Source organism: Perognathus longimembris, chromosome 4 (genome assembly GCF_023159225.1).
Source record: "Perognathus longimembris pacificus isolate PPM17 chromosome 4, ASM2315922v1, whole genome shotgun sequence".
In the NCBI taxonomy this organism is placed as follows: domain Eukaryota; kingdom Metazoa; phylum Chordata; class Mammalia; order Rodentia; family Heteromyidae; genus Perognathus; species Perognathus longimembris.
This window is the reverse complement of record NC_063164.1, coordinates 75,995,360-76,021,799: the sequence shown is the minus strand read 5'-3', so window position 1 is coordinate 76,021,799 and position 26,440 is coordinate 75,995,360. Positions and strand designations below refer to the sequence as shown.

At 36.4% G+C, this 26,440-nt stretch overlaps 1 protein-coding gene and 1 non-coding gene across 8 annotated transcripts in view; both read right to left on the bottom strand.

The window, feature by feature from the left end:
* Positions 1-26,440, bottom strand: part of Gtdc1 (glycosyltransferase like domain containing 1) — a 364,166-nt gene that overhangs the window by 15,528 nt on the left and 322,198 nt on the right. For all 7 annotated transcript variants that reach the window (XM_048345534.1, XM_048345535.1, XM_048345530.1 and 4 more), the window contains one exon: positions 10,216-10,325. In XM_048345534.1, coding sequence (XP_048201491.1) covers positions 10,216-10,325 — 110 coding nt within the window. The remainder of the gene's footprint in view (positions 1-10,215; positions 10,326-26,440) is intronic.
* On the bottom strand, positions 16,486-16,613 carry LOC125350955. Its single transcript, XR_007210861.1, has one exon. It is a non-coding gene; the product is annotated as a small nucleolar RNA SNORA40 (small nucleolar RNA).

Genomic DNA, 26,440 nt, shown 5'->3' with positions numbered 1-26,440 from the left:
AAGTAAAATACTATGGTTTAACACTCCTATAGGTGAAAAGAAAGTATTATCTCTCCTATTGAGTTATTATTTAGAAGTCAGGTGAGACGAACTGTCCATGAAACATGTGTGACACAATGTGTGTCACACATCGAATTGCACAGGAAATAGTGAATTCAGAATATTTCAGATATAGTCATCTTAGGAATTTTGTCCTAATGATAATTATTACTCTAAGATGAGATAAAATACAGTATGCTGACACTTCAGATTAGTTTGCTCATGCAAACCCAAAAGAGAAAGACTTTGAGAATATAAAAATATTTTAGTGTGATTAAAATCTAAAAACCTAGAATATGGAGATAGACCGAGTATATTCACAAAGAAGTAACCTTCCGACAATGATTTGAGTAAAATTCTAGTCATATAAAACAGTATTCCTACTATGTGCAATGTATGTTTTATTGTTTTTACAACTGTGACTAATGGCTGCAATATCAACTTAGAACAGCAGAAACAACTCAGAACAGAAAACATCAGTGTGTCAACTGTACTAAAAATGCATCATGTTCTGAAGATTTGGTTTCAATTATAAACATACAATTATGCATGGGCATATTAAGTCCCAAACGACAATCTATTCCTTGGTGTAGATCATGGTCAAAGTCATGTAAACACTCCTATTATTAGGATCTTTGGATCCTATGTCATCCTGAAGAACCTTGTTTCTGGAAGATTACAAAGGTGCTGCCAAATCCCTCCTTTCTTTTCTATGGTGTCCTGTGGGCTTTATTTCAAGGTCTTGTTCTTCTAGTTAAGTCTCATCTTTATCTTGTTTTGTTTTTCAGATAAGATCTCATGCATGTTTCCCCAGGGTTAGCCTTGGACCAGGATCTTCCTCCTTGCACATCCCAAGTAGCAGCAAGTACAGTTGTACCAACATATCTAGCCTGAAGGTAGTATCATTCTTTTAGAGGTTTGAGAAAGTGACTGAAATAACTCCTGGATGTTGGGTTGAAATCTGACAGGTAGAAAAGGGGGCTCTAGGTGTTAGTGTGTGATCTATCTTCTGGGAACACTGAATAATCTAGGCTAGAGTCTACAGTACTTATGTGTAAGGACTAACATAAGGTTATGAAAATACAGTGTTCTCCTCATTCATGATTTCACTTGCTGTAGTTCCAATTGGCCATGCTAAATTGATATTGACAATTTTGAGTGGAAAATTCCAGACATCAACAATTTCTGAGTTTTAAACTGTACATCATTCTGAGCAGTGTGATGAGATCTCATGTATCTTCTGTCCAGTGCATCCGTATTGTGTACAATACAATCAGTAGTGTTGGTGTTCAAATAACCTTTAATGTATTTAACATGGCCTGAAAGAGCAAGAGGAGTGGTACAGGAAATCTGTTATGCCAGCGAGCAGCTGTGGATAAGTGATATCAAGTTCTTGATCTAATAAGGAAAGACAAAAAGAAAACCTGATATGGCAGTTGCTAACATCTATGGTAAGAATGAATCTTTTGTGAAATGTAAGACTGTATCTGAAAAAATAACTTAAAGTTTTTACTTGAAGGTAAGAATAGAGAACAGATTGCGAGGCAATGAATGATATGATCAAAAACATGCCACAGAGCTACTAGAATCACTGGCTTTCAATCACCTATGTGGAGGTGTTTGAAAGTGTAGACACAGACAGAATGGTAAGGTATAAGATATGTTTTGAAAAAGCATAATATGACATTATTCTCATAATAACAGTTTCGGACAAATTCTTATTAGGGTATGGACATGAATCCCATTTTAAAAAGTCAAGAAAGCCCTAATTCCCCCAATCCCTTGAAGTTCTACCTTCTTTTGTATGATTTTATTTTAGGGATGAGTGAACTGAAGCTGGAAGAGGCGAGATAGATCATCAGTGGCAGAACTGAAAATATATATCTACCTTCTAAGTTCCTGGTACTGTTCATTCCATTGCAGTAAGTCTGTGTTATAGTTTCCATTTTACAAATGAGACAGTTTAAGTCAAGGGAGATACAGCTGGAAATGCTCAGTAGTTGGATCCAGATACTCACTTATGATTTCTGTCAGACTCCTGCTCTGATATGTACAACAAGAAACTAAAAGGCGAAAACACATACGTCTCCCACCACAGCTCCAAAGTGGAGTAAACATTGTTTTGACCACACCACAGTCCAAATCTTGACCATGCAGGCATTCAAAAAGAAAAAAATACAAAAGCACTGGATAGCAGTTGCAATCTATTATATTGTCTCTCCTACATATCAGCTTATCTCTAAGTCATCTATGAATTTACAGGTTTTCAAAGTTGGGATCTGTTTCTAATTGCACATTTTTCTATTATTGTCTTTATCTTTTCTACTAATTAATGGTTTTCTTTGTGTGTATTGAAAATGCACATTTCTCACAAACTTTTGAGGATAGTTTATGGAAATGAAAGGAATTTTTTTTCTCACTGATGTCTGCATAGTTTTAACTCGTGAGACCAATTTCACAAGAGATGTTTTGGGAGTGGTATTCCAGAACATATTATCTTCATGGTCTTCCCCTGGTGGGGGGGAAATGATTTTTCCTTGAAAGTTGTGCTGAATTTTCTTGTTTCAGTAGAAATGATAAATATTCCACTTACAGAAGCTGCAAGAAGGAGATGGCACACCTGGGAATGACCATAGGGAAAAGATAGATCCTTGCAGGACACCCTGAGGAAGGAGAGTACGTTGCTAACAGTTGTTTCATTTGGGAAAGAAGGATAAACCTTTCCTAAGAAAGGAAAGGAGAGCTGCTCAGACACTGAATAGAAAAGCTTACTGTGGCTTACTTGGTACTGTAACTAGTGAATATTGGCGTGGTAAGAGGGCCCTCAATGAGGACTGCTGCTGATTGTTTCAGAAATGACACTCCCCACTGCAAAGTGTCCTCTAATTATGGTTCCATTATGGCAGCCAACTGACAAGTGACCACAGTGCAGTGTGACTGGTAGCTGATGGGGTGAATATGGGTGCTATGAGGTGATACGAAAGGGAAAGGAAAGGGAAATATGGGACAAGAAACAACACTGGAGTTGGGATTTTGCCAGACGAAGAAAGGGTATGTATGAATGAATGTGTTTATGTGGGAAGGGGCAAAGAAAGAATTTAAGTAATGAATGACACAAGACTGAGAGGTGGGCAAATGAACATTTTTATTCTGAAAATGGTGAAAAGAACTGCAATCTATAAAACACAAGGCCAGAGTCAGATTTTGAAGAACCTCACACACTACAAAAAAAAAATTTAGTGTATCCTAGAGAAAAACTATGGAATAGCTTCTTTTGATTATTACTCAATCATGACACTGAGATAAATGGACTGGGTTTGGAAAGAACACCAATAATAAATAGCAGATGGATGATGATTTGAGTATCTGTCATGGGTATGGGAAAACTAGAAAAGAAGGGACAAGACCAGGAGATGAGGTAACACAAAGAGGCATAGGAGCTAGAATTTATATGATTTTGTTGACCTGCTAACTATAGGATGTCGGAGAAAAGATTGGAGCAAGGACAATTTCTGTCATCTGTTTTATTCCCTAAACGATTATTCCCAATCTCTGATGGGAATTCTATGGTGGGATATTAGTAAGGATGGGAATTCTACATTCTATGGTGGGATATTAGTAAGGAAATCAACAAGTTTATTAATTTTTATGTCTCAGCCAAAAATAATTTACACTGTAGTTTTCCTCTATGCAGATGTTGCTTCGCCAGTTGGCTAATCTTAGTTATGATATACTTTCATTTTTATTGCTTTGGTGAATGCAACTGCTCTCCCGTAAATTCTCTGCGTTTATATTTATTTAATTACTGGTAAAAATTAAAGATCTTTTTTGAAAGATATGATTTAGTATTTACTTCTTATATTATAATTTTTGTACATTGTTTATCAGCTGTATAGCTTTGGGCAAGATATTTAATTTAAACTTTAATGTTCTCACCTGTAAATAGAGTAGAGCAAGTTATACATACTGTGGATACCATTGTGATATAAAATGATATACCAGCATAAAGACAGCCTTGGCACACTATCATACTGATAATAATGGGTTTATGCCATTGTAAACCTTTATGTATACTATATATGCTTTATTTTTATATAATAATCGATATAGCCATATAAGAAACTAATAATATATTCTCTCCTTTTATATAGAGGCCAATATACACAATATGTTTTACTGATTTTTATTACAGAGAAGTTATTAATTTTATTTTCTTTTTTTCTGATCCTGGGGCTTGAACTCAGGGCCTGAGTACTGTCCCTAAGAGTCTTTGTGCTCAAGGCTAGCCTTCTACCACTTGAGCCACAGCTCCACTTCTGGCTTTTTCTGAATAGTCTATTGGAGATTAAGAGTCTCACGGACTTTCCTGCCCAGGCTGGCTTCAAACTGAGATCCTCGGATCTCAGCCTCCTGAGTAGCTAGGATTACAAGCATGAGCCACAGGGGCTCAGTATTGAGTTTCTAATCTTCACCAGAACAAATCAGATTAGAGTTGAAATATATCAATTATTAAATTTTGTCATACTGTTTGTCAGATTTTTAAAAATGTAATTAAGTTGGTTTTGTTTCTGAGCTCTCCAGTTCTGTCCATTTCTCTACTTTTATGTTTCAGAAATTGTAAAGCATTCTTCTAAAAATTATCAATTCATATATATACACCAAATCTGGCAAATCTTGTTTTATAGCATGATTCCTTTGTAAATGATTTCCTTGACATTCTGCCTATTCATTCATTTATTTTCTTTGAATTTCAAATCCATTTTGTAAGATACATAAAGTAATACTCTGGCAGCCTAATTGCAACCTTGTTAAATTCATGTTATCATAAAAGATACTATGATTTCTAATATAGCATTTACTTTTTCCTGTCAGAAGCAAGTATGTCTACATTTATTTGAGTCTCATTACAGTTTGTTGTTTTCTTCACTTCAGCAAAGACTGGGAGACAGAAGACTTTAGTCTGAATTTCAGATTCTTAGGAAACTGATTTCCCTAGTCATATTCTTGGGAAAGTAAACACATGTCTACTTCTAGGAACTCAATGAGGGTAGCTCTATCTACTGAGAATCTAATTCACATCCAAGTTTCTAAAATGGATGTCATTTTTTTTCAGATATAAACTGGAGATGTCAATACTTGTTTGATTATATCACCAAAACTGCTGTAAGGACTGTTCATAAGGGTTAGAAAACTAGGGCTGGGGATATGGCCTAGTGGCAAGAATGCTTGACTCGTATACATGAAGCCCTGGGTTCAATTCCCCAGCACCACATATATAGAAAACGGCCAGAAGGGGCGCTGTGGCTCAAGTGGCAGAGTGCTATGCTAGCCTTGAGCAAAAAGAAGCCAGGGACGGTGCTCAGACCCTGAGTCCAAGGCCCAGGACTGGCCAAAAAAAAAAACAAAAAAAAACAAGGATTAGAAAAATAGTGTATTCAAAACTATTTAAGATGCTATAATTTTTCCAAGGCCATGGGATAATAAAATATGGATAAATTAAACATTTTTTTCTTTTCAATCAGACTGTAAATTTGTAGGAGAGCGGCTATGCTTTTTTTCAGTGTTCTCAATACTTTACCTGATACCAGGCCATTAAGAGACTTGGTACTTAACTCCAAGTTAGGAATAGTGTTAGTTATAACATTTAAAAGAGATTACAATGAATGGCATGGATGGAATGAGTTCATTTAGACTTCCTAGGGCATTTACTTCAACTCACATATAATCTATGTCTTATTAATAGTTTTTCTTCTCTAGACTCTCCTTGCAGTAAAATTTGAAAGTTTTATATAAATATGATCTTCATTATTTGTGTTCCTAGAATCTTCCTACCAGAAGGTGTCTATCTGCCAAAACCATGGTTCATATTTTAAGTTTCCTTACTTCTTTGGCCATCCTAATACCCAAATCTAAAACTCCTTTCTCCTACCATGTCCATAGTATAGAAGGAAAAAAAGCCTTATATAAGGGTTTGGCTGCTCATAGAAAATAATATTTTGTTTAGAATTACCATTTGTAGGAAATTATTAAGTACACAAACACATTCCATTGCTTTGATATCTTAAGCATTTGCTTTTTTTAAAAAAAAATAATCTCAAGGGCTAACAATGTGACCTTGTCATGAGAATTGGCCAACATTCAAATACTTGCATTGAGGAGTTTCTAGGCTTTTTGGTACATTTGTAACACAGTGTCGACACAGATGGTTTATGTAGCAGAATGACCTTTCAATTTTCAGACTAAAAATGAACTTTTGAAGTATAGCATTACTAATATCTTTGGATGAAAAATGCACTGAAGACTCACTCTATATAGTTTACAAATTCTACATGGAAGTCCATGAGTCTAATAATAAAAATCTGCATAGTACTACTTTATAAAACATTTTCCCCAAATTTTTGAATCCTCCTGATATCCTCATTACAACCCAGTGAAGTGGATAGGGCAGGTTTTATTATTCTTTCCCTCTCCCATTTCCTCCTTTTTATTGCACTGAAGGGTTAACTGAGCTTAACCTAGAAAGCTACCAGACCCATCTCCATACCTAGTTCGCTGATTTATTTTCTAAAATTGAATTTATTAAGTAATTACAGATTTATTCTGATTTTCCACTTCCTTTAGAGACAGTTTTAATATGTTGTATCTTTCTCTCCCCCCCCCCCCATTTCTTGGCAGTGGGTACATTTTTTGTATAATTTGTTACCTCCTCCCTCATTTACCCCTTTCCCCTTTTCCTCTCCCCCCATGAGTTGTTCAGTTGGTTTACACCAAATTGTTTTGTAAGTATTGCTTTTGGAGTCCTTTGTTTTTTTATCCTTTGCCTCTCAATTTTGATATTCCCTTTCCTATACTTTATATGCTGATTTTAAATTCTACAAATCAGAGTTCCTCTGTTTTGGTGTTGACGTTTTAGGTGGGATCAGTCTTTGTAAGTCAGAGACTTTTCTATGGAGTGCATCTGTGAAGTCTAAAAGCATTGTTAGTGTCTGTCTATCAACTAGATAAAGGAACAACCTCTGACCAAGGGTTGTAACAACCAGAAATCTCTCTGGACATTGCCCAATGTCCCCTGTGGTGGAGGAGAACTACTTCAGATTTTCAATTACTGTAAGTTTTTCAAAATGCCAAGTCGTTGCTAAGTGATAATTAACTCTATTTCACAGAGAAAATCTTCACTTTATATTGGTTCTGCCGTACAGGACATTGTTTAGATATCAGATGGCATGTTTCCCAGTTGTTAAGTTCTTTACTCAACTGGGATAATCTCAACCAGCTTTCTTAAGGCAGAAACCTTGGATCAGTTTGGTTTTCACTCTAAGGAGCCACAGACAATGATGCATATTACTGAGCTGTAGCTGTGGTGGTTCATCATGAAGCCATCATGAAGGTTACCAAATATTTCTGCTCCTAATTCTTCCAACCCCCCCCCCCAGCCCCAAGTCTATCTCCAAGATTTGAATTCAAAGGTCTGTCCCATGCTCTTGTTTGGTTTGCTTGCTCAGAGCTGGTGGCCCTCTATCACATGAGCCACACAGTCATACCTAGCTTTTTGCTAATTCATTGGATTTGGAGTCTTGTATACTTTTCTTTCTAGACTGGTCCCTAACAAGATCCTTAAAAAGCCACTAGTTCTTGGCGTGTGTTTTCCCCTCTTAATACACACAGTAGGACTATATTTCCTGGCTCTCTTTATAACTGGACAGTGCTTTGTAAAGTTCTAGCCAATGAGTTGAATAGATTGTCATTATTTTTCCTAAGACAGAGCAGTTAATTGTTGATGGGGCAGTTCCTGAGTTTTGTCTTCCTTTCAGTAACTTGTAATGCTTGAGCTGATGTTGCTTTGTTGTTTATTAGCTTGCATCTCTGAACAACAGTAAGAAGCTGAATGCTCCTGCTGCTTTGCTATAAAAAAAACATGGTGGGAAAAAGAAATCTCTCTTTTTTCCTCTCTTTCTCCGCCCCCCCCCGCCCCCATCTCTGGCTTTTATTGTCGCAGGAGAAGTCTGAATTCAGGACACTTGCTAGGTAAATTTTCTACCACTTGAGACACATTCAGAGTTCATTTTAGTTTATCTTTAGTTATTTTTTCCAGATCCAGTCTCATTACCCTCCCCTACTCCCCCTACCCCCCAGCAAGGCTGTTCTTGTAAGGTCTATCCTCCTTCTTCTCACCCAAGTAGACAAGTAGATTATAGATGTGGGCCACCATGCTTGGCTTTTGGTAATATTTCCCCACCAAGGCTTGTTCCAACTATGATCCTGCTATCTGTGCCTCCTATGTAGCTAGGACGCAGGTGTGTACTACCATACCCAGTTCCTTCTAATGAGATGGAGTCTCCTGTTCTGTTAGGAATACCCTAAACCTGTAATCTTCCTTACGTTAGTTTTCCATGTGGCTAGGATGAGAAGTGCCCAGCACTGTGCCCAGCTATAGGTTGAGAAGTCTTGGGAACTTTTCCCCCTGGAATAGCCTTAACACATGGTTCTCTCTATCTCAGCCTCTCAAGGAGCTAGAATTATAGTTAACCACTGTGCCCAGCTTTATATTGTTTCTGACACCTTTCTTGTGATGAAGACAGAAAGAAAAAAGAAGGAAACCATTTTATGATCTAATGGGATGAGGAACTATTTAGTAAATAAATTTGATGATTTTTTTAAAGCTTTCCATGTGCTATAAGAATATCAGCAAAAATGGAAATGTTTCACATGCTTGTCAGAAATTTCCTACTGCTCTTATCTTCTTTCAAAATGACCAAATCCTTCAGGGAAATGAGCTTAAACTACCTTATTTATCTGACAATTATTCTGAGCTCTAGTAATGTGATGGCCCCTCTATTGCATTTTGAACTAAAGTGGAGAGCAATATAGTCTCTGGGCCTCACAGACTCTACAGTCAAGGGCAAGTATATGCATGTATACATGGAGGGGTGAGATAAGAAAACGTGGATGTATATTACATAATTTGAAACTGAGGTAAACATGGAAAGAAAACACATTGAAACAGAGACACCATGACAGAGATTGTTCATATCAAAGGAACAAAATAGAAGAAAATTATGCAAATGTCTAAAAAAGTTTCATGCCTTAGAGAAATAGAGAACAAGTTAGTATCTATAAGATGCAGGAGGTACAGATAAGCTATGAAGATGAGGCTACTGACTACAGGTTATGTGTATTTACTAGCACTATACTAGATCAGAAAGTATTTGCTGGGTGAAACCAATCTATAGGTGGTCCTTCAATGTATAATGCATGCTAGCAAGGGTCATTTCTGAATTACCCTTCTGTTCACTTTATGTTTCGTTTTCAAATAATACTCAACATCCAAAGCTTTTAAAGACATGAACACAAGCACTTATGAGAAGTGTCAGATGCTCATTTTACTGACACAAACATGACTGATGAGGATGCAAGGTCAAGGACAGGGACTAAGAGGACCTGTTGCTAACAGGTACCAATTTGTGTCTTTCACAAGTTCAGTAAAAAAGGTGCAGACTGATGAGAAGTATTGTGTGGATGGCAGTCCTTTCCACATTACAAAGTTAGATGCCAAAACATTTTACACAGGACACCTAACAGATGGTAATGTAGTTCAGCCATTACCAATGAGAGCATGATTCAAACCAGTGACCCCAGAGGCGAGGGGTTATAGATCCAATTACAAATTCCCACTTTCCTTAAGTGTTAAGATGCCCATAGCAATATATTTTATTTACATGAAGATGCATTGTATAAACTATATTTGATAAAACAGATGACTTCATGTTCTCAACTAAGATCAAAGAATGCTTACATAAGTATTTTTTTAATTGAATCAGACTTTAATGCCATCATATAATCTTTTGGTTAACAGTGCTCATCTTGATTATTCTAACAAAGAAAAACATGGAAATTAATAGTTAAGTTATAGACTTACATCATCTATTGAAATACAAATTAGAAAATTTTATCTTTTTTTTTGCCAGTCCTGGGGCTTGAACTCAGGGTCTGAGCACTGTCCCTGGTTTCTTTTTGCTCAAGGCTAGCACTCTGCCACTTGAGCCATAGCACCACTTCCAGCTTTTTCAATGTATGTGGTGCTGAGGAATCAAACCCAGGGCTTCATGTATACGGGACGAGCACTTTACCACTAGGCCATATTCCCAGCCACCAAATTAGAAAATTTTAAAGAAGTACCTGGGACATCTGTAAAAGTTTCTCCGAGGACAGATATATGAAAATGGAGTTGTAAGTCCTTTAGGTGCAATAATACCTTAAAAAAGGTCTCTGGATCTTTGTCATGTTCCCTAGAAAGAAACACAAAATACAGTTTGTATTACCTTAGGGTACATGTTTAGAAAAATTGGTTTCGTTTTACACAATGCCAATTATTTTCAAGGTCTTTTGCTGGTGAAGGGAGTCTCTGACATTCAAGCAGACAGTTCTCCCAACTCTTCTTCCACTATAGCAGCCACTGAGTGTTTTCACATTTACACACTTTTTTTCTAGGATCATGCCGTCCCATTGACTTGTTTGTTTGCTTTGCTTTATTTTTTATTGTTATTGTAGAGGTGATATACAGAGGGGTTATTTACATAAGTCAGGTACTGAGTACATTTCTTTTTTTACATTTTTAAATTTATTAACCAATTTTTGAATACTATTCTGTTTTGTTTTGTTTTTTTTTGGCCAGTCCTGGGCTTGAACTCAGGGCCTGAGCACTGTCCCTGGCTTCTTTTTGCTCAAGGCTAAGCATTCTACCACTTGAGCAACAGCACCACTTCTGGCTTTTTTCTACACATATGGTGCTAAGGAATCAAACCCAGGGCTTCATGTATACAAGGCAAGCACTCTTTCACTAGGGCATATTCCCAGCCCTTTTATAGATTTTTAAAATTATTATTGTAAAGGTAGTGTACAGAGGGATTACAATTATACATGCCAAGTAATGAGGACATTTCCTTAATTTTTACATTTTAAGGTTAGGCTTCAGAGAATATGCAGTATTTTTCTTCCTTCCCAAACTGTTAATATTATACTTAACACAGATTTTTTTTTAAGGACAAAAATTTTTCAAAGAATGATTTTCTACTGATCATGAGAATGTGCTAAAGAGGGGTTTCACTTCTACAGGTCTGAATGTCTTCTTCCTACATTTACTGGTCCCGTCATGCACACAAGAACACACATTTTCAGGAGTGAGACTATAGGCCCTGCTACTATTTTCTCATTTTCAATGATTGACATTGCAAATTTATCAAAAAGGAAGAGACAGGTTTAAGTTCAGACCTATATCTATTAGCTTAAGAGTGGAGGTTATTCAACATATAAAATAATGATGATGATGATGATGATGATGATGATGATGATGATGATGCTAGTAGATGATATTTCTACTTAGGCTTTGAAAACATGGTTTAATTTTAGTTTAATTTGTCAGTCTTCTAGCCAATGACAGAATAAGGGTCTATAGGACATTAAACTAAAAAAAAAATCCAATTTAACAAATCACATTAAAATGGGTTGAGATTTTTTTTTACATCCTAAGGTGTGAATATTTCAGTATTTCTTGCATTTAATTACACTGTTTTAAATTATCTTATTTCAGACAGCTGTAGACCAGATGTCTTCAAAATATTTGTTCTAATTTATAATTCAGAAATATTAACTTCCTTTTTATATTACAGAAAAATAGTTATATATCAGCAATTGAATTTCTCATTTACCACTAATTATGTGAAATAAATCTGTAAAATGATCAAACTGCTATATGAAGAATGAAAATTACATCATTCAGGAAATCTCATGAAAAATGACATCTGCACCCCTAAATGTGTTAATGCAAAATTCAGTCAATATTTTCAGTATCATGAATTAAAACAAATGCATCTTCTAATTAACATTTTAAATGGCATTTGTAAGCTTATGAAATTGTAAGGTCTTATAGAATTAGAGTTCCATCATAACTTATTTTAAGCTCTATGTCTCTCAGCTTGATTTACTTCAAAAAATAAAGAATGTGATGGCAAACTGTTGATTGCTTTTTAAGATGATGTGTATTGCATACATGTACCATTGGGAAGTTTCTGGATGGTTCTTGTATATACTGTTGTGGGCAAGAACAAAGACTCAAAACAGTGTGAGAGAGAAGAACGCACCATATGCTATGTACAAACATATCAATCAAATAGCTGCCACATTATCTGTAAGATGTTCTTTAGTCTGATTCTCTCGGAAATACTAAGATGAAAAGAATGGAAACAATATAATACATTTTAAAGAGAGAGTAACACTATAGGGAAATCTAGCCTGCCAGTTCTGGAAATATTTCATTTGGAGTACCTAAGTTTTGGTTATGCTACCACAAGAGACCATTTATTCTAGATTATCTCCTGTTTAAGCTCTGTGTGTATTCTCCATCCCTCTCCCCTTTGTGCCATGTGTGTATTAACACGAAAGTAGATGTGGTTTGAGGTTGAGAGTAGGTATAATAGGGTAGATGCCATATTTCTAAAAAGATCCAATGTGTTTTAAAAGCAGCAGGCTTTCTCAACTCTATTTTCAGTGTTTCTAAACCAGCTAAAAGCATGGCAATCCTGCCATATTCTTTAGTTATTTCTTACAGGTGGATAAAAGCTTTCATATCCAAGTTACTTTGTATAAAACTTGAAAGAAACTTGTGTGAATCTGTTTCCTTTTTTAAGAAAGCTGTAATATATAATTGGGTTTAAGGTGGGCCTTTTCTTCTCCCAAATGATCTGTCAGAAAAGAAACTTTTTTTTTTTGGGGGGGGGGGTCAGTTGTAGAGCTTGAACTCTGGGCCTGGGTGCTGTCCCTGAGCTCTTCAGCTCAAGGCTAGTGCTCTACCACTTGAGCCACAGCGCTGGTTCCAGTTTTCTGGTTAATTGGTTATAAGAGTCTCATGGACTTTTCTTGCCTGGGCTGGCTTTGAACCACAATCTTCATATCTCTGCCTCCTGAGTAGCTAGGATTACAATCATGAGCCACTGGTGCCCAGCATAACCTGGATCTTTACAGATATTCTGTACCCAGGAACATAGCAATAGATTAAGAGCTCCACAGGGAAGGACAAATGATACCTGCTTTGGTCACTGATAAGTGCAGCTCTCTGAGTAGTGATAGGGATTATGTGTGTTTGTTAATAGTCAACCTTCTCTTTTTGGCCATACAGAGGACTATATTCACCTCCCCACAGTGGGACGTGGACAAGCAATGACCAGAGAAGTAGAATCTGATTGACAAGTGTCACTTTCAGATAGAAATATCTGTGACTACTTCTGGGTATCTCTGTCTTTGATGTGATAAACCTTGGAGATTTTGTGTTAAGATGTTCAGGTTAAAAGAATAGTCTGAATTGCCACTTGGAGAGCTGCTCATGCTACACACAGGACTGAGAAAAAAAGAACATTAGAATAGATACTGTGCTGTGTTTAAGCAACTGAGATTTGGAGTGGAATAGGCACTGGGAGTTGCTTATCACAGCATAATGTATGTTATGCTGACAAAACTAGTATCTATACCCCAAAGTTAGCTGCACTATATAAATGTATATCGGATAAAAGAAGGTGCTAGAGAGGTGAATTACATTTACAGAGCTCCTGTTACAATCCAGGTCCCATGCTAAGCACCTGATCATAATCCTTTTTAAGCCTCTTATCCAAGTGGGCACACAAACTAACTATTGTAAGATCACACATAAAAGACAGTCTGCATTAAAATTACCTATTTTTACAAATTCAACTATTTTCTTTTGAAAATTTTTATATAGGAGCAATGGACCTTCAGCTCACAGTCTCATTTCTAGATCATGAAACTATGGATGTTATTTAAGTGTGACTTGGCTTTCAAACTTATTGGAAAAGAGGTTGCAATAAGAATATAAAAAAACACAGATTCAGGGCTGGGGATATAGCCCTAGGTGAGTGAGGCCCTAGGTTCGATTCCCCAGCACCACATATACAGAAAACGGCCAGAAGCGGCGCTGTGGCTCAAGTGGCGGAGTGGTAGCCTTGAGCAGGAAGAAGCCAGGGACAGTGCTCAGGCCTTGAGTCCAAGGCCCAGGACTGGCCAAAAAAAAAAAAAAAAAAAAAAACACAGATTCATAATCTCTGCAAGTACAAATCCTAGTTTCTTCACCTTTCAGATAACTTGCCTCTGCTCCATCTTTAACTCTTCATTGCAAAATACCATTTCATGTGGTAAAAGGCTGTAAATCAAAGCACTTTGGAGGCAGAGGGGGATGACTGGGGTTCTGCGACCAACTTAGGCAACAAGGTGAGACTCTGCCTCAAAACAAAATAATCCCCCCCCCCAAAAAAAACATGGAAAACAAATACATCACTTCCATTTAGTGATGTGTTCATAATTTAAAAATGTAAGGTTTCTATTTGCCACCCTGCATTAGTTCTCATGATGACTGACTTTCCAGGGTCAGAAATTTAATTCCCCCCCACATGCATGACATCAGTGGGCAAATGGACAGCATGTACTGCCTTTACTTCTCAAACTGTGTGTCATACAGCATTAAATATAGCTCATCCAGAAGTCATGAATTTTTCAACTCACTTCACCACTCCCGTGTTTGTGTATCTGTGTAGATGTGTGTTTTGGCTTTTATCAGTATCTCTGTAGCCCTCAACTACAAGTTATTTCTTGTTCATTCTTGTATTTTTTAACCTCTCCCAATGTCATTTACTTAAAGGTACTGAGGACCAAAACTATACCCTGCAGCTTTCTCTTCATTTTGCTTCTATGCATTCTGCCCCCTAACCTTATTTTCAGTAGGAGAATGAAAGGCATAGTTCAGAGAGAAGATCCTAGCAGTAGCAATATGGACTCTGTGATTACCGGGCATATTGTACAATCTCACACAGCCTCCACTTTTTCATTCTTAAAACAGGAAAATACCAGAAATTAAAAGTACATTGTCAGGGGTGGGCTAAAAACTGCTCAGGAGGTTGAGATCTGAGGATTGCATGCTGAGAACAAAAGTCACTGTGAATTTTATCTCCAATTATTCAGCAAAAATGCCAGATGTGGAGCTGTGGCTCAAATGGTAGAGTGCTAACCTTGAATGAAAAGCCCAGGGCCAGTGCTCAGGTGCTGAGTTCAAGCCCTAAGACTGGCATACACAAAAAAGTTAATTGTGAGGAAGAAAGACAGTTTTAACACCATGATGTCACGCAATACATACTTATTCTCTACACTTTTCACCTTTTGTACTTGTGGTATTTTATTTACCTGATTACTCAATTTAAAATTCTCAACTCATATATAAACCCATAAAAGTAGGAGAACCATGTTATAGTTCAATAAATGTACATATTATGTGATGTTTAAAGCAAGTTAATTGTGCCAATCTTAGCTATCATTTCCTCATATTGAAAATCTTTTCTTCATATTCAAAATGTTTCCTTTAAGTGCTTTGAGGTATATAATTCAAAATTGTCAAATGTATTCCCTCTACGTTGCAATACCATATGAGAGAGCTTCTTATTCCTATGTAATTGGAAGTTAGTTCCCCTTGATCAATCAAGTCCTTTCCTCCCATCTTTTCTCCCTACCCTTTTGGTAACCACCATTCCACTTAATTGTTATGAGATTAACTTTTATAATCCCCTTGTGGTTCTTGTCTTTCTGTAAGTAGATTTCATATAATATAATGATATTTAGTTCTATCCATATGGTAAATAACAGGATTTCATTCTTTTCTTACTGCTGAATAGTGTTCCATTGTACTCAGTATTCCATAATCCACATATACAAAGTTTTCTTTAAGTATTCATTGGTTGATTGACACTTAGATTGCCTCCATATCTTGGCAATTGTAACTAGTGCTGTACTAAGCATGGCATAAGGGCATATCTTTGATACATTCATTTTATTTCCTTTAGATATTAAACCAGTAGTTTGACAGATGGCTCATATAGTCCTATTTTTAATTTTTTTAAAGAATCTCCATACTGTTTTCCATAATGGTTGTACTAGTTTATATTCATACCACAGTATGAAAGAGCTCTCTTTTCACTATATCTCAGCACTCATTATCTTTTTGTCATTTGCTAATAGCCATAATTAAGGAATTTTAATCAATTCATCCTCTCTCCTCTCGCTATCCTAACTATGAAAAAAATAATAATATGCTTCTTTTAGCTATCCTGTCTATTTTATATTTTCAGTGCCAACCTGTGTGAGTTAACAATCCCCCACATTACCAACTATTGCAGGAATCATATTCCTTTTTTTTTTTTTTTTTGCCAGTCGTGGGCCTTGGACTCAGGGCCTGAGCACTGTCCCTGGCTTCTTCCCGCTCAAGGCTAGCACTCTGCCACTTGAGCCACAGCGCCGCTTCTGGCCGTTTTCTGTATATGTGGTGCTGGGGAATCGAACTTAGGGCCTCGTGTATCCGAGGCAGGCACTCTTGCCACTAGGCTATATCCCCAGCCCCATATTCCTTTTTATATGTATCAAAATCTCATACCCAACAAGGAGTTCTAGGCTGCAAAATAGGATTTATTGTTGACACCTGTCTGTAAGGCTTTGTTACAAATTAAACAAGGACACATACACACACACACACGTGCTATACTAATATATTTTATATTCCTTGTTTTAAGAAAAATACGGAGTCCCACTACTTAAATAGCGAGTCTTCCGGTAGTGTTCAGAAGTAAAATCTTAGTAGAAAGGATAATGTCTTTCGACAGAAGCAAATATGTAAGCACATGCCAGGTGGATGTAGCAGGTACCCATCTATGCTGCGCTACTGCTCCAACTCTAGACATGAAATAAAGGTACTGATGAAGAGTTGAGGATAACAGAGCTAACAGAGTTCAGAGGTCTATAGCTTAGAAGCCTGGAGAAGGAGCATAATCCTAAAAGTGAATGTCTGAAAATGTGTGGTTTGAAAATGAAGTGCTCCCTGAAAGGTTTACATGCTAAAAGCTTCACTTCCAGATGATGGTGCCATGGGGAGATGACAGGATTATAAGGATGATGCTTAACTACACCAGTGGACTAATGTATGAGTGAGTTCACAGGTAGATACCTTATTTAAGAGGTAGACCCTGACTAGAGGAAGTATGTCAATGGAGATGTGCCACAGAAGAGCATATCCTGTCCCAGTCCCTAGCTCTGTCCCATTTTCTCTGCTTCCTGCCTGCTAGTAGCTTTCCTCCACCACTCTTCTTTCCAATTATGTTTTTTTCTTATTTATTGTCAAAGTGATGTACAGAGAGGTTACAGTTTCATATGTTAGGCATTGGATACATTTCTTGTACTGTTTGTTACCTCCAATTATGTTTGTTTTGTTACAGGCATAAAAGTAATGACTAGTTGACCACAGGCTGAAACTCTGAAACCACAAGCCAAAATCAATCTTTCTTCCTTTACATTGTTTCTTTCAGGTATTTTGTCATAGTGATAAGAAGCTGACCAACACAGTACGTGTCTACGAATACTGTAGTGGTACCAGCCTTGAGAGATGCCTCAAAGTGAAATGATAGTTCAATGAATTTCATAGAAGGATCACAGAGAGACTGGTAGAGATACAAAAGGAAGAGATCCCGTCATAAAGCCCAGAATATGGAGAATGGTAATCAAGAAAACAAGACAGAAAATATCAAACTACTTATGATTTCTATTACATATTGAAACAAACCATCACAAATAAGGTATAGAAAAATTTAAAGGAATCTAATTTATGCATATCAGAGCTTCCCTATACTATGCACATTTTTGCTTTTAATACAGAGGGAAATTGATTTCTCATTGAAAATAAAGTCTATTGGCACTGTTGACTTTATTCCTTGCCTCTTTTTGAGACACGTGTATTCTAGACAGCCCTAAAGCGCATTGTCCTATTCTTATATCACAATCATCAATTTATGTATTTGTATTTTAACAACTCTTTTTCTTGGCAATACCTATTAACAAGAGAGATTTTGATAATGTACAGTTTTTGGGTGACTTTTCAGTCATCACGTTACCTTAGAAAATTAGCTATGTCCCTTTCCTCCTGACTTACAAGGCTTTCCTTGCTTCTTTCCTGAACCCTTCTCCTGGATGATGTGCTATTTAGTCCCAACCTGCCTCAGTCCTTATGCTTATTACCTTCCTTCTCTTCTATTTTGACACTAATGAAGATACTCTGCTTTCTTAAAAAGGTCAGTTACTTGGTTTACAAATACTGAGTTACAAATACAACCTAGTGACCTTGTCCCAATTAAATCTTTCCAACTATTCTATCCTAAAAGCCCCACAGTAGAAACCATACTCAACAAATCTTTTTTTTTCCCACTAGGTTTCACAGTTTGCTTTAAAATCTCCCCACTGCTAAAAGCTTCAATGCTGCAATTTGTTTCTCTTATTTTCATTCTCCTGGATATTACACACAGTAATTTTTATTTGGCTGTCTGTCTTAATAGTGAGTTCTATTTCTCTGAAGGTCTGGCTAGAAAGTCCATCCACACCCATCTCTCAACGAATTGGTAGGCCATGAAGTATCTTAATTAAGAGCAGTTGGTCTTCCCTACCCTGAAATGTTACTTAAGCAGAACACTAAGTCACATTATTTTATACCCTCACACTGTCTATAAATACACTCTCTCTCTGACTTGTGAGGTTATATGGAATCAGATTCTTTTCTCAATACTAAGTTTTTCTGTTTTCTGTGATGAAAGTTACTCTTTGTTCAAAGTGGTAACCAGGGTTATAAATTTCAACTGATTTGTCATTTTAGATTTGTTTCTGGATCTTAACATTATTTTCCTCTAACTGACATATACGGAAGGAACACATTCAAAACTGTTTAGTAGTTATCCTGAGAGCCACTCCCATGGTCTTACCTAGCTTCTACTCTAGAAATTTCTCCCAGGGTCTGGTGAAATGAACTCTGATCTTACTGAAAATTGTTATACTACCTTTTGAAGAGGAAGACATACAATTCTCATTTCTTGTTTTACTGTGACATGCAGGGACTTTATAGCCAGGCTTGAAAGTGTTCAATTTCAGGAATCATCAGATAGTACAAAAATGCAATAAAAAGAGAAATAAAAAAAATTGTTTGTAGGTCTTTAGCCCACTTGATGAGTGGGCTATTCGTTCTTTGTGGTTTTGTTTTGGAGGAAGGTAATTTTTTTAGTTCTGCATATATTTTAGATATGAGGCCTTTGTCCGTTGAATGGCCGGTAAAGATCTTCTCCCAGTCTGTGGGATTTCTGTTTATCTTGCAAGCTATGTCCTTTGCCGTGCAGAAGCTCTGCAGTTTGATGCAGTCCCATTTGTCCAACCTTTCTTTGATTTGTAGCCTTTCTCGGTCTTTGTTAAGGAAGTTCCGTCCTGTGCCAAGGAGCCCAAGTGCTTCTCCTACTTCTTCCTTTAGTGTTTTCTTTGATGAGGAACTGAGAATGGCCAAGAGACATATGAAAAAGTGCTCTACATCACTGGCCATAAAAGCAATGCAAATCAAAACAACATTGAGATTCCATCTCACCCCAGTAAGAATGTCATATATCAAGAAAACTAACAATAACAGTTGTTGGAGGGGATGTGGCCAAAAGGGAACCCTACTTCATTGCTGGTGGGAATGTAAACTGGTTCAGCCACTCTGGCAAGCAGTATGGAGATTCCTCAGAAGGCTAAATGTAGAACTCCCCTATGACCCAGCAACCCCACTTTTGGGTATTTATCCAAAAAACCACAAACAAAATCACAGTAAAGCCACCAGCACAACAATGTTCATTGCAGCGCAATTTGTCATAGCGAGAAACTGGAACCAACCCAGATGCCCCTCCATAGACGAATGGATCAGGAAAATGTGGTACATATACACAATGGAATTTTATGCCTCTATCAGAAAGAATGACATTGCCCCATTTGTAAGGAAATGGAAGGACTTGGAAAAAATTATACTAAGTGAAGTGAGCCAGACCCAAAGAAACATGGAATCGATGGTCTCCCTTATTGGGAATAATTAGCACAGGTTTAGGCAAGCCACAGCAGAGGATCACAAGAGCCCAATAGCTATACCCTTATGATCCCATAAGATGATGCTAAGTGAAATGAACTCCATTTTATGGAAATGATTGTTATATCACAGTTGTAACTACTTTCAACATCCCATGTGTATCTGTAGTTTATACTGTTGATGATGTTCTTGTATCACCTTCTTGTGATTGTATCTACACTATCTCTGTAATCTTATCTGAGTATATTGGAAACCGTGTATACTGGTATTAGAAGTAGGAAATTGAAAGGGAATACCAAAATTGAGGGACAAAGGGTAAAATAAGAGAAACAACAACGAATCAATACTTGCAAAACTATATGGTGTAAGTGAACTGAACACCTCAGGGGGGGAAAGGGGGAGGGGGGAGGGGGGTATGAGGGACAAAGTAACAAACAGTACAAGAAATGTATCCAATGCCTAATGTATGAAACTGTAACCTCTCTGTACATCAGTTTTATAATAAAAACTTAAAAAAAATTTGACTGGATAGGCTCGCAACAATGAGAAGATTGTATACCCTGGAATCAGAAACTTCCAGATCAACAGGATTTGCCTAATAGGAACAACAGGAAGAAGAGACACTTAGAAAAAGAAGATGGCCTCAAGGATGAGTGGGAGTAAGAACAGAAGACCTGTACCCTCAGACTTCTGGAGGAGACAAGGTATTATTTTTACACTTAATTGTGAATTGACAATTATTTAAATAATAATTTAAATGAAAGCAAAGTGCATGTGCACTGTAATAAAAATTCAAGTAATTCAGAAACATATGAAGTATCTACTAGAAAACCCCTCTTTCCCGCGTCCTGGGCCCATTGCGCGATTTATACCACAACCCTCAGATGTTGGTAATGCATGTTCGAACACACATATTTGTATGAGTTCACTCTAAGAGGAACAGCACTCTTATTCTGTAAGATGAAAGAAGAGTAGTATCATTCATTACATATTTCGCATTTTTCACTAAATACAAAATAGATACCATCCTATAATAACAGACATCTAATTTTTCAATGATTATATAGTATCTTCATTTTCTACATAAATTAATTCTCCTAATATACTTAAATTATTTCCAAATATACTTAAATTCCAAATATACTTAAATTATTTCCAAAATACTGAAGTTTGAAACAACAGTAAAAGATACATCTAGCTCTCATACACCATTTAAATTTTTCTTTAGCAGAATGTAAGTTTTTCCCTTAGTTTACAAATTTATCTATCCCAAACCTCTTAATCAAAGTGCCTTTTCTTTATCCCTACCATGTTCATTTATTTTGGGGACTAATTTGCACTCAAGGTTTTAACTACTGCTATTTTTAAGTTCCTTAAAGGCTGAGGCCATGCCTGTGTATACCTTCATAGTATACCTGTGTGGCCCCCATGTCTAGCACGATGGCTGCCACAAGGTCACAAAAGCTATTTAACTGAGTTGACTCTATAATCAGGTTGTGTTCCTGTAAATACACTTTTTATTCCCCCTACTGTAAATATGTACCTGAGTACTTGTCTTGGTGGATTGTATGTGAAATATTTAATGGATTTGTCCAATTACATCACATCTATAATCCTTAAAAATGTAAGTGCAATTCTGTCACTGTGCACTAGTGACCTTGGGAACATCATTGAGTTTCAGAGATGCTTCAGCTTCCAAAAATATATACATTATTCTCTTCAACACAGTATTTCTGACATACCCCTTTTCTGGAATGTACATGAACTAGATGCCACTAGTTTGACCATCCAACATCCAAGTATTCCTATTATTTTCATCCTCTCTGTCTCCGTCTCTCGCTGTCTCTCTCTCTCCCATGTTCAAATCATGCTCTTTTCCCTATAATTCTTTTTTTTTTTTTTTGCCAGTCCTAGAGCTTGAACACAGAGCCTGAGCACTGTCCCTGGCTTCTTTTTGCTCAAGGCTAGCACTCTGCCACTTGAGCCACAGCACCACTTCAGGCCTTTTATATATATGTGGTGCTGAGGAATCAAACTCAAGGCTTCATATATACGAGGCAAGCACTCTACCACTAGGCCATATTTCCAGACCTTCCCTATAATTCTTGTGATGGGATACTTTACCTTCTTTCCTGCCACCCTCATGCTTCTCTAATGCTCAGTTCACTGAATTTATTATTACTGGAGTCATCCTTGAGAAATACTATCTCATTCTGACTCACTCCTGCTCTAATATTCATTTACTACTGATGATTTCATAAATGTGTTCTTTATGTTATTTTATACTTACTTGTATGCTGCACCTCATAATTAGTCTGAAAGCCCCACACATCAGAGAAACTCTTTGACTCTGTAAGGTGCTGCACACTGTAAGTTGTTAGAATGTAAATAGATGATGCTTTCATCTTAGGTGAATAAAGCCAGTTATTTTTTAAAATATGGTTAGATAGGTCTGTGAAATGACACTAAAGACTTTTTAAAATGGAGAAATAAACATCATCTAGAATTATTAGATGTTTTTTGTCCAAATGGATTTAAATTCTTAATGACAGGTTTTCATATTCTGCTGTGGACATTTAGTCATGACTAGAAATAACAAAATCTTCAATCATATGAGAAAGAATCTTAATTTGAAGAGAAAACCACTCCATCACTAGTTTCTGGCTTTAAAAATGCAAAAAATAGAAATGGGCAGAGTGATTAATAAGAAATTCCTCTGATGGTGAAAAATGCATAACAATGTGCGTTTTATGTATTATGTCTTGTTTCTAGATCCAAAGAGACTATCATGTTCCCTGGACAACACAGAGATCTCAGAAAAGAGACCGTCTCCTTTACTCAGCAACAACTGCTAGGCATACCAGATTGTCATGGCAATGATTATAGGAAAAGATGAACACAATGTGGAATGTCTGTTTTAAAAGACCTGCTTAAAATAATGTGTTCTTCTTGCTAAATATGTTGCATTTTTCATCTTACACACAATATTAACTATGTACCTTATTTCTTCTCTTATTATTTTTGTTTCATTTTGTTTTTTTGCCAGTCCTGGGGCATGAACTAAGGGGCTGAGCACTGTCTCTGATGTTTTTTTGTTCAAGGCTAGCACTCTACCACTTGAGCCATAGCACCACTTCTGGGTTTTTCTGTTTATTTAGTACTGAGGAATGGAACCCGGGGCTTCATACATGCTAGGCAAGCACTCAACTACTAAGCCACATTCCCAGCCTTCTTATAGTTTTACAGAGGAATTAAACCTGTATTATTCTCTTTCCCTTTTATGACATCATGAAAGGAAAAGAGTTCAGTAGCAAAGCTTTTTGTTCCTCAACTGAGGTTTAATACTTAACATCCTTAAGAGCTAATCACTATAGGTTCCATAGGTAAATTCATTCTGCATATGGGAAAGAATACAATTCTGAATATTATAATTATATCACTTGCTATAAATTAGCTATAGTGCTAAAAATAAGACATCTCATGAACCAAACTCTTTATTAATTGGATATATTTACTGCTAGCCCATATCAAAACAACTGGTTTTCAGTAAAGAATGGATAAGAAAGAATCAGTTATGTTTCACAGTATAGTGTGTGTGTGTGTGTGTGTGTGTGTGTGTGTGTGTGTGTGTGTACAGCAGGATTGAGTCCAGGGTGTTGCTCATGCAAGCAGCTCTACTTGGGCTACTAGAGCCCATAAGAAAACATTTTGACCAAATTTGCTTGTTTTTGATAGGTATAACTAACCTCCACCAAAATATGAGAAGCAGCTAGTAGAAGATGCTAATTAATTCACATTTAACTATAACTTCAGGATATATTTTCAGACCATATTAAAGTACTTTAATGGACAATTACATCTAGTGGAAAGAGTTAAAATTTTATTTCTCATACTTAGGCAATATTCCAAGGCAAACTAACAAACTATTCTGAGACTAATTTTTTCATTTGTAACAATATGGCTAAAAAGAACTTAGTTCAAAGAGTTGTTCAGGGGATTAAAAAAAATGATATATCAGAAATAATTGGCAGTGCCTGGCAAACAGTAAATACATAATAAGAGCTGTTTCTATTTTATTGTCCTCCTCTTCCTCCACTTCCTTTTCCTCTTCCTCCTGACTATTTTATTCTTCATTGAAAGAACTGGAAAATTAAGTCTATTCCAGTTTGTTTAATAACTGCCATACTAGTTAATAACTACAGTTATTTTTAATAAACTGAAGGTACCATTTTTTAGCTTTTAATATTTACCTAGCTAATAAAAGAGATATGTAAGGTATCAACTGTGTTCTAATGAAATAATTTAGTCAGAAATCAACAAATGACAGTTGTTTCATAACACAGTTACAAATATGAGTTGAAGTAAAAATTGTGTTTGTGTCTAAAGGCACAGGTATCCCTAAATGAATTTGTCTTCTCAGGATTATATCCTAATCCTGTCAAATGCCATCATTAGTTCAGTAACCCAACCCACAATTAACCCAGTTACACCAATAATCATTTTCCAATCCAACTGCTAATTGTCCCTTAAATATGCATTATTTCCCTACAGTTCAGGAATTCATTGTTCCGTCTCATGACTATTAAACCATCTTACCAGTCCCCTTTTAAAAATAATTACATCCTAAATTTAGAAGAGTACTTTGCCATTCCCCCCTCCCCCTCCCCCTCCCCCACTTTTCCTCTTAGGAGCAAGCAACAAAGGAAGACTAGAAATACAAATGCAAGCATCATTTTTCATCACCACCACCTTAGATATCTCTGTTATTATGAAGGCAAATATTAAAAGCTCAAAAACTGTAACTTCTGTTTATTGCAAATAACTGTAGTTTTTAACTACTATGGAAGTTATTAAACCCACTGGGATAGACTTAAATTTCCAGTTCTCAGAAGAGGAAGACATCAATATTCCTTCCCCCACAATCAATCAATAAGTAGAAAAGCAGCTAAAGATTGAGATTAAGATAAAGTCTCTGTGGTACAGAGGGGAGTGTTGAGAGGAGACAATCTTGGGTTCTTCAGAGGGACCAGCAGAAGGGACCTCAACAGGGTGAAGGATTCACCTCGAATGCAAGGCCACAAGTCTCTCTATAGTAAACGTTAATGTGGTTTGTGGGTTACCTGTGCTAAGGACTCCCCAGTGCATGATCAAGCCTGAGAAGTAGAACATTAAATGCCAAATAAGGGTTCAGGCACAGAGGCCATTTTTTTTTTCCAATAGCTATGTGTTTCACAGCCACTTTTTATAGAAAAGATGGCTACACAAGTATATCTGTTGATCCAAGAACTCTTTTTTCCTGACTATATAAACCATTCAAGTTTATGAATTAAGAGTTGCACAAGAGGGGCTGGGAATATGGCCTAGTGGCAAGAGCGCTTGTCTCGTATACATGAGGCCCTGGGTTCAATTCCTCAGCACCACATATATAGAAAAGGCCAGAAGTGGCGCTGTGGTTCAAGTGGCAGAGTGCTAGCCTTGAGCAAAAAGAAGCCAGGGACAGTGCTCAGGCCCTGAGTCCAAGCCCCAGGACTGGCCAAAAAACAAAAAACAAAAAACAAAAAAAAACAAAACAAAAAAACAAGTTGCACAAGAAGTTAAACTTTCCATGGCACATCTTAAAATAAGGTAATATTTTTAAATGTTTTGTAAATTGTTCTAAGTTTAAATGTAATGGAAAGTTATTTTTCTTTTAAAAAATAGAACCTGTAGTATACTTTCTAAATAAGAAACACAACCCAAAGATATATATATATATATATATATATATGTATGTATATAAATATATAGTAATATTTGCCTTAGGAAAATGCTCATATATATTTTCAAGAAAATATGTACTTGCAAAATAGAATAAAGGAATTGCTCCCTTTTGGATCTAGAATTTCTTCGTATTTACTTCAATTTTGCTTTTCATTTCTGTACTTTTAATATTTTGACAGTCATTTATGGTTAAAAGTAAAGTGTATATATTAATATGTTTTAGATATAGGAAGAACTAAAACAAAGTATAATATTAACCATTAGATTAAAGAAAGCAATCAGTGATTTTGATATGTTTGTTGTGTTTACAGGACATATGTAGCAAGTGTTTTGATTAAGTGTTTTTACTTCATCTGAAAGTTCTCAAAACCTATAAATCTATCTTTACTTGGATATCTATTTAGTAAGGATACCATACAGATCTATATTGCTTTCAAAATGATCTAGAACAAAACATTGTGCTTTGTTTCTAGGGTTCATTTTAATAGTGTATCATCTAAAGCATAAGCACTTAGAACTATAGCAAAATCTCTTACTTTAGATTTTTGGCCTCAGGGAAATCTTACCCTTTTCTGAAGCTAGGAATTCATTTGCTGCAAAACTGAGCACACAGTGTACCCCACAGGCTTTGTACAGGGTGCTGGGATACAAGTGTGGTGAATGACAGGAGGACAC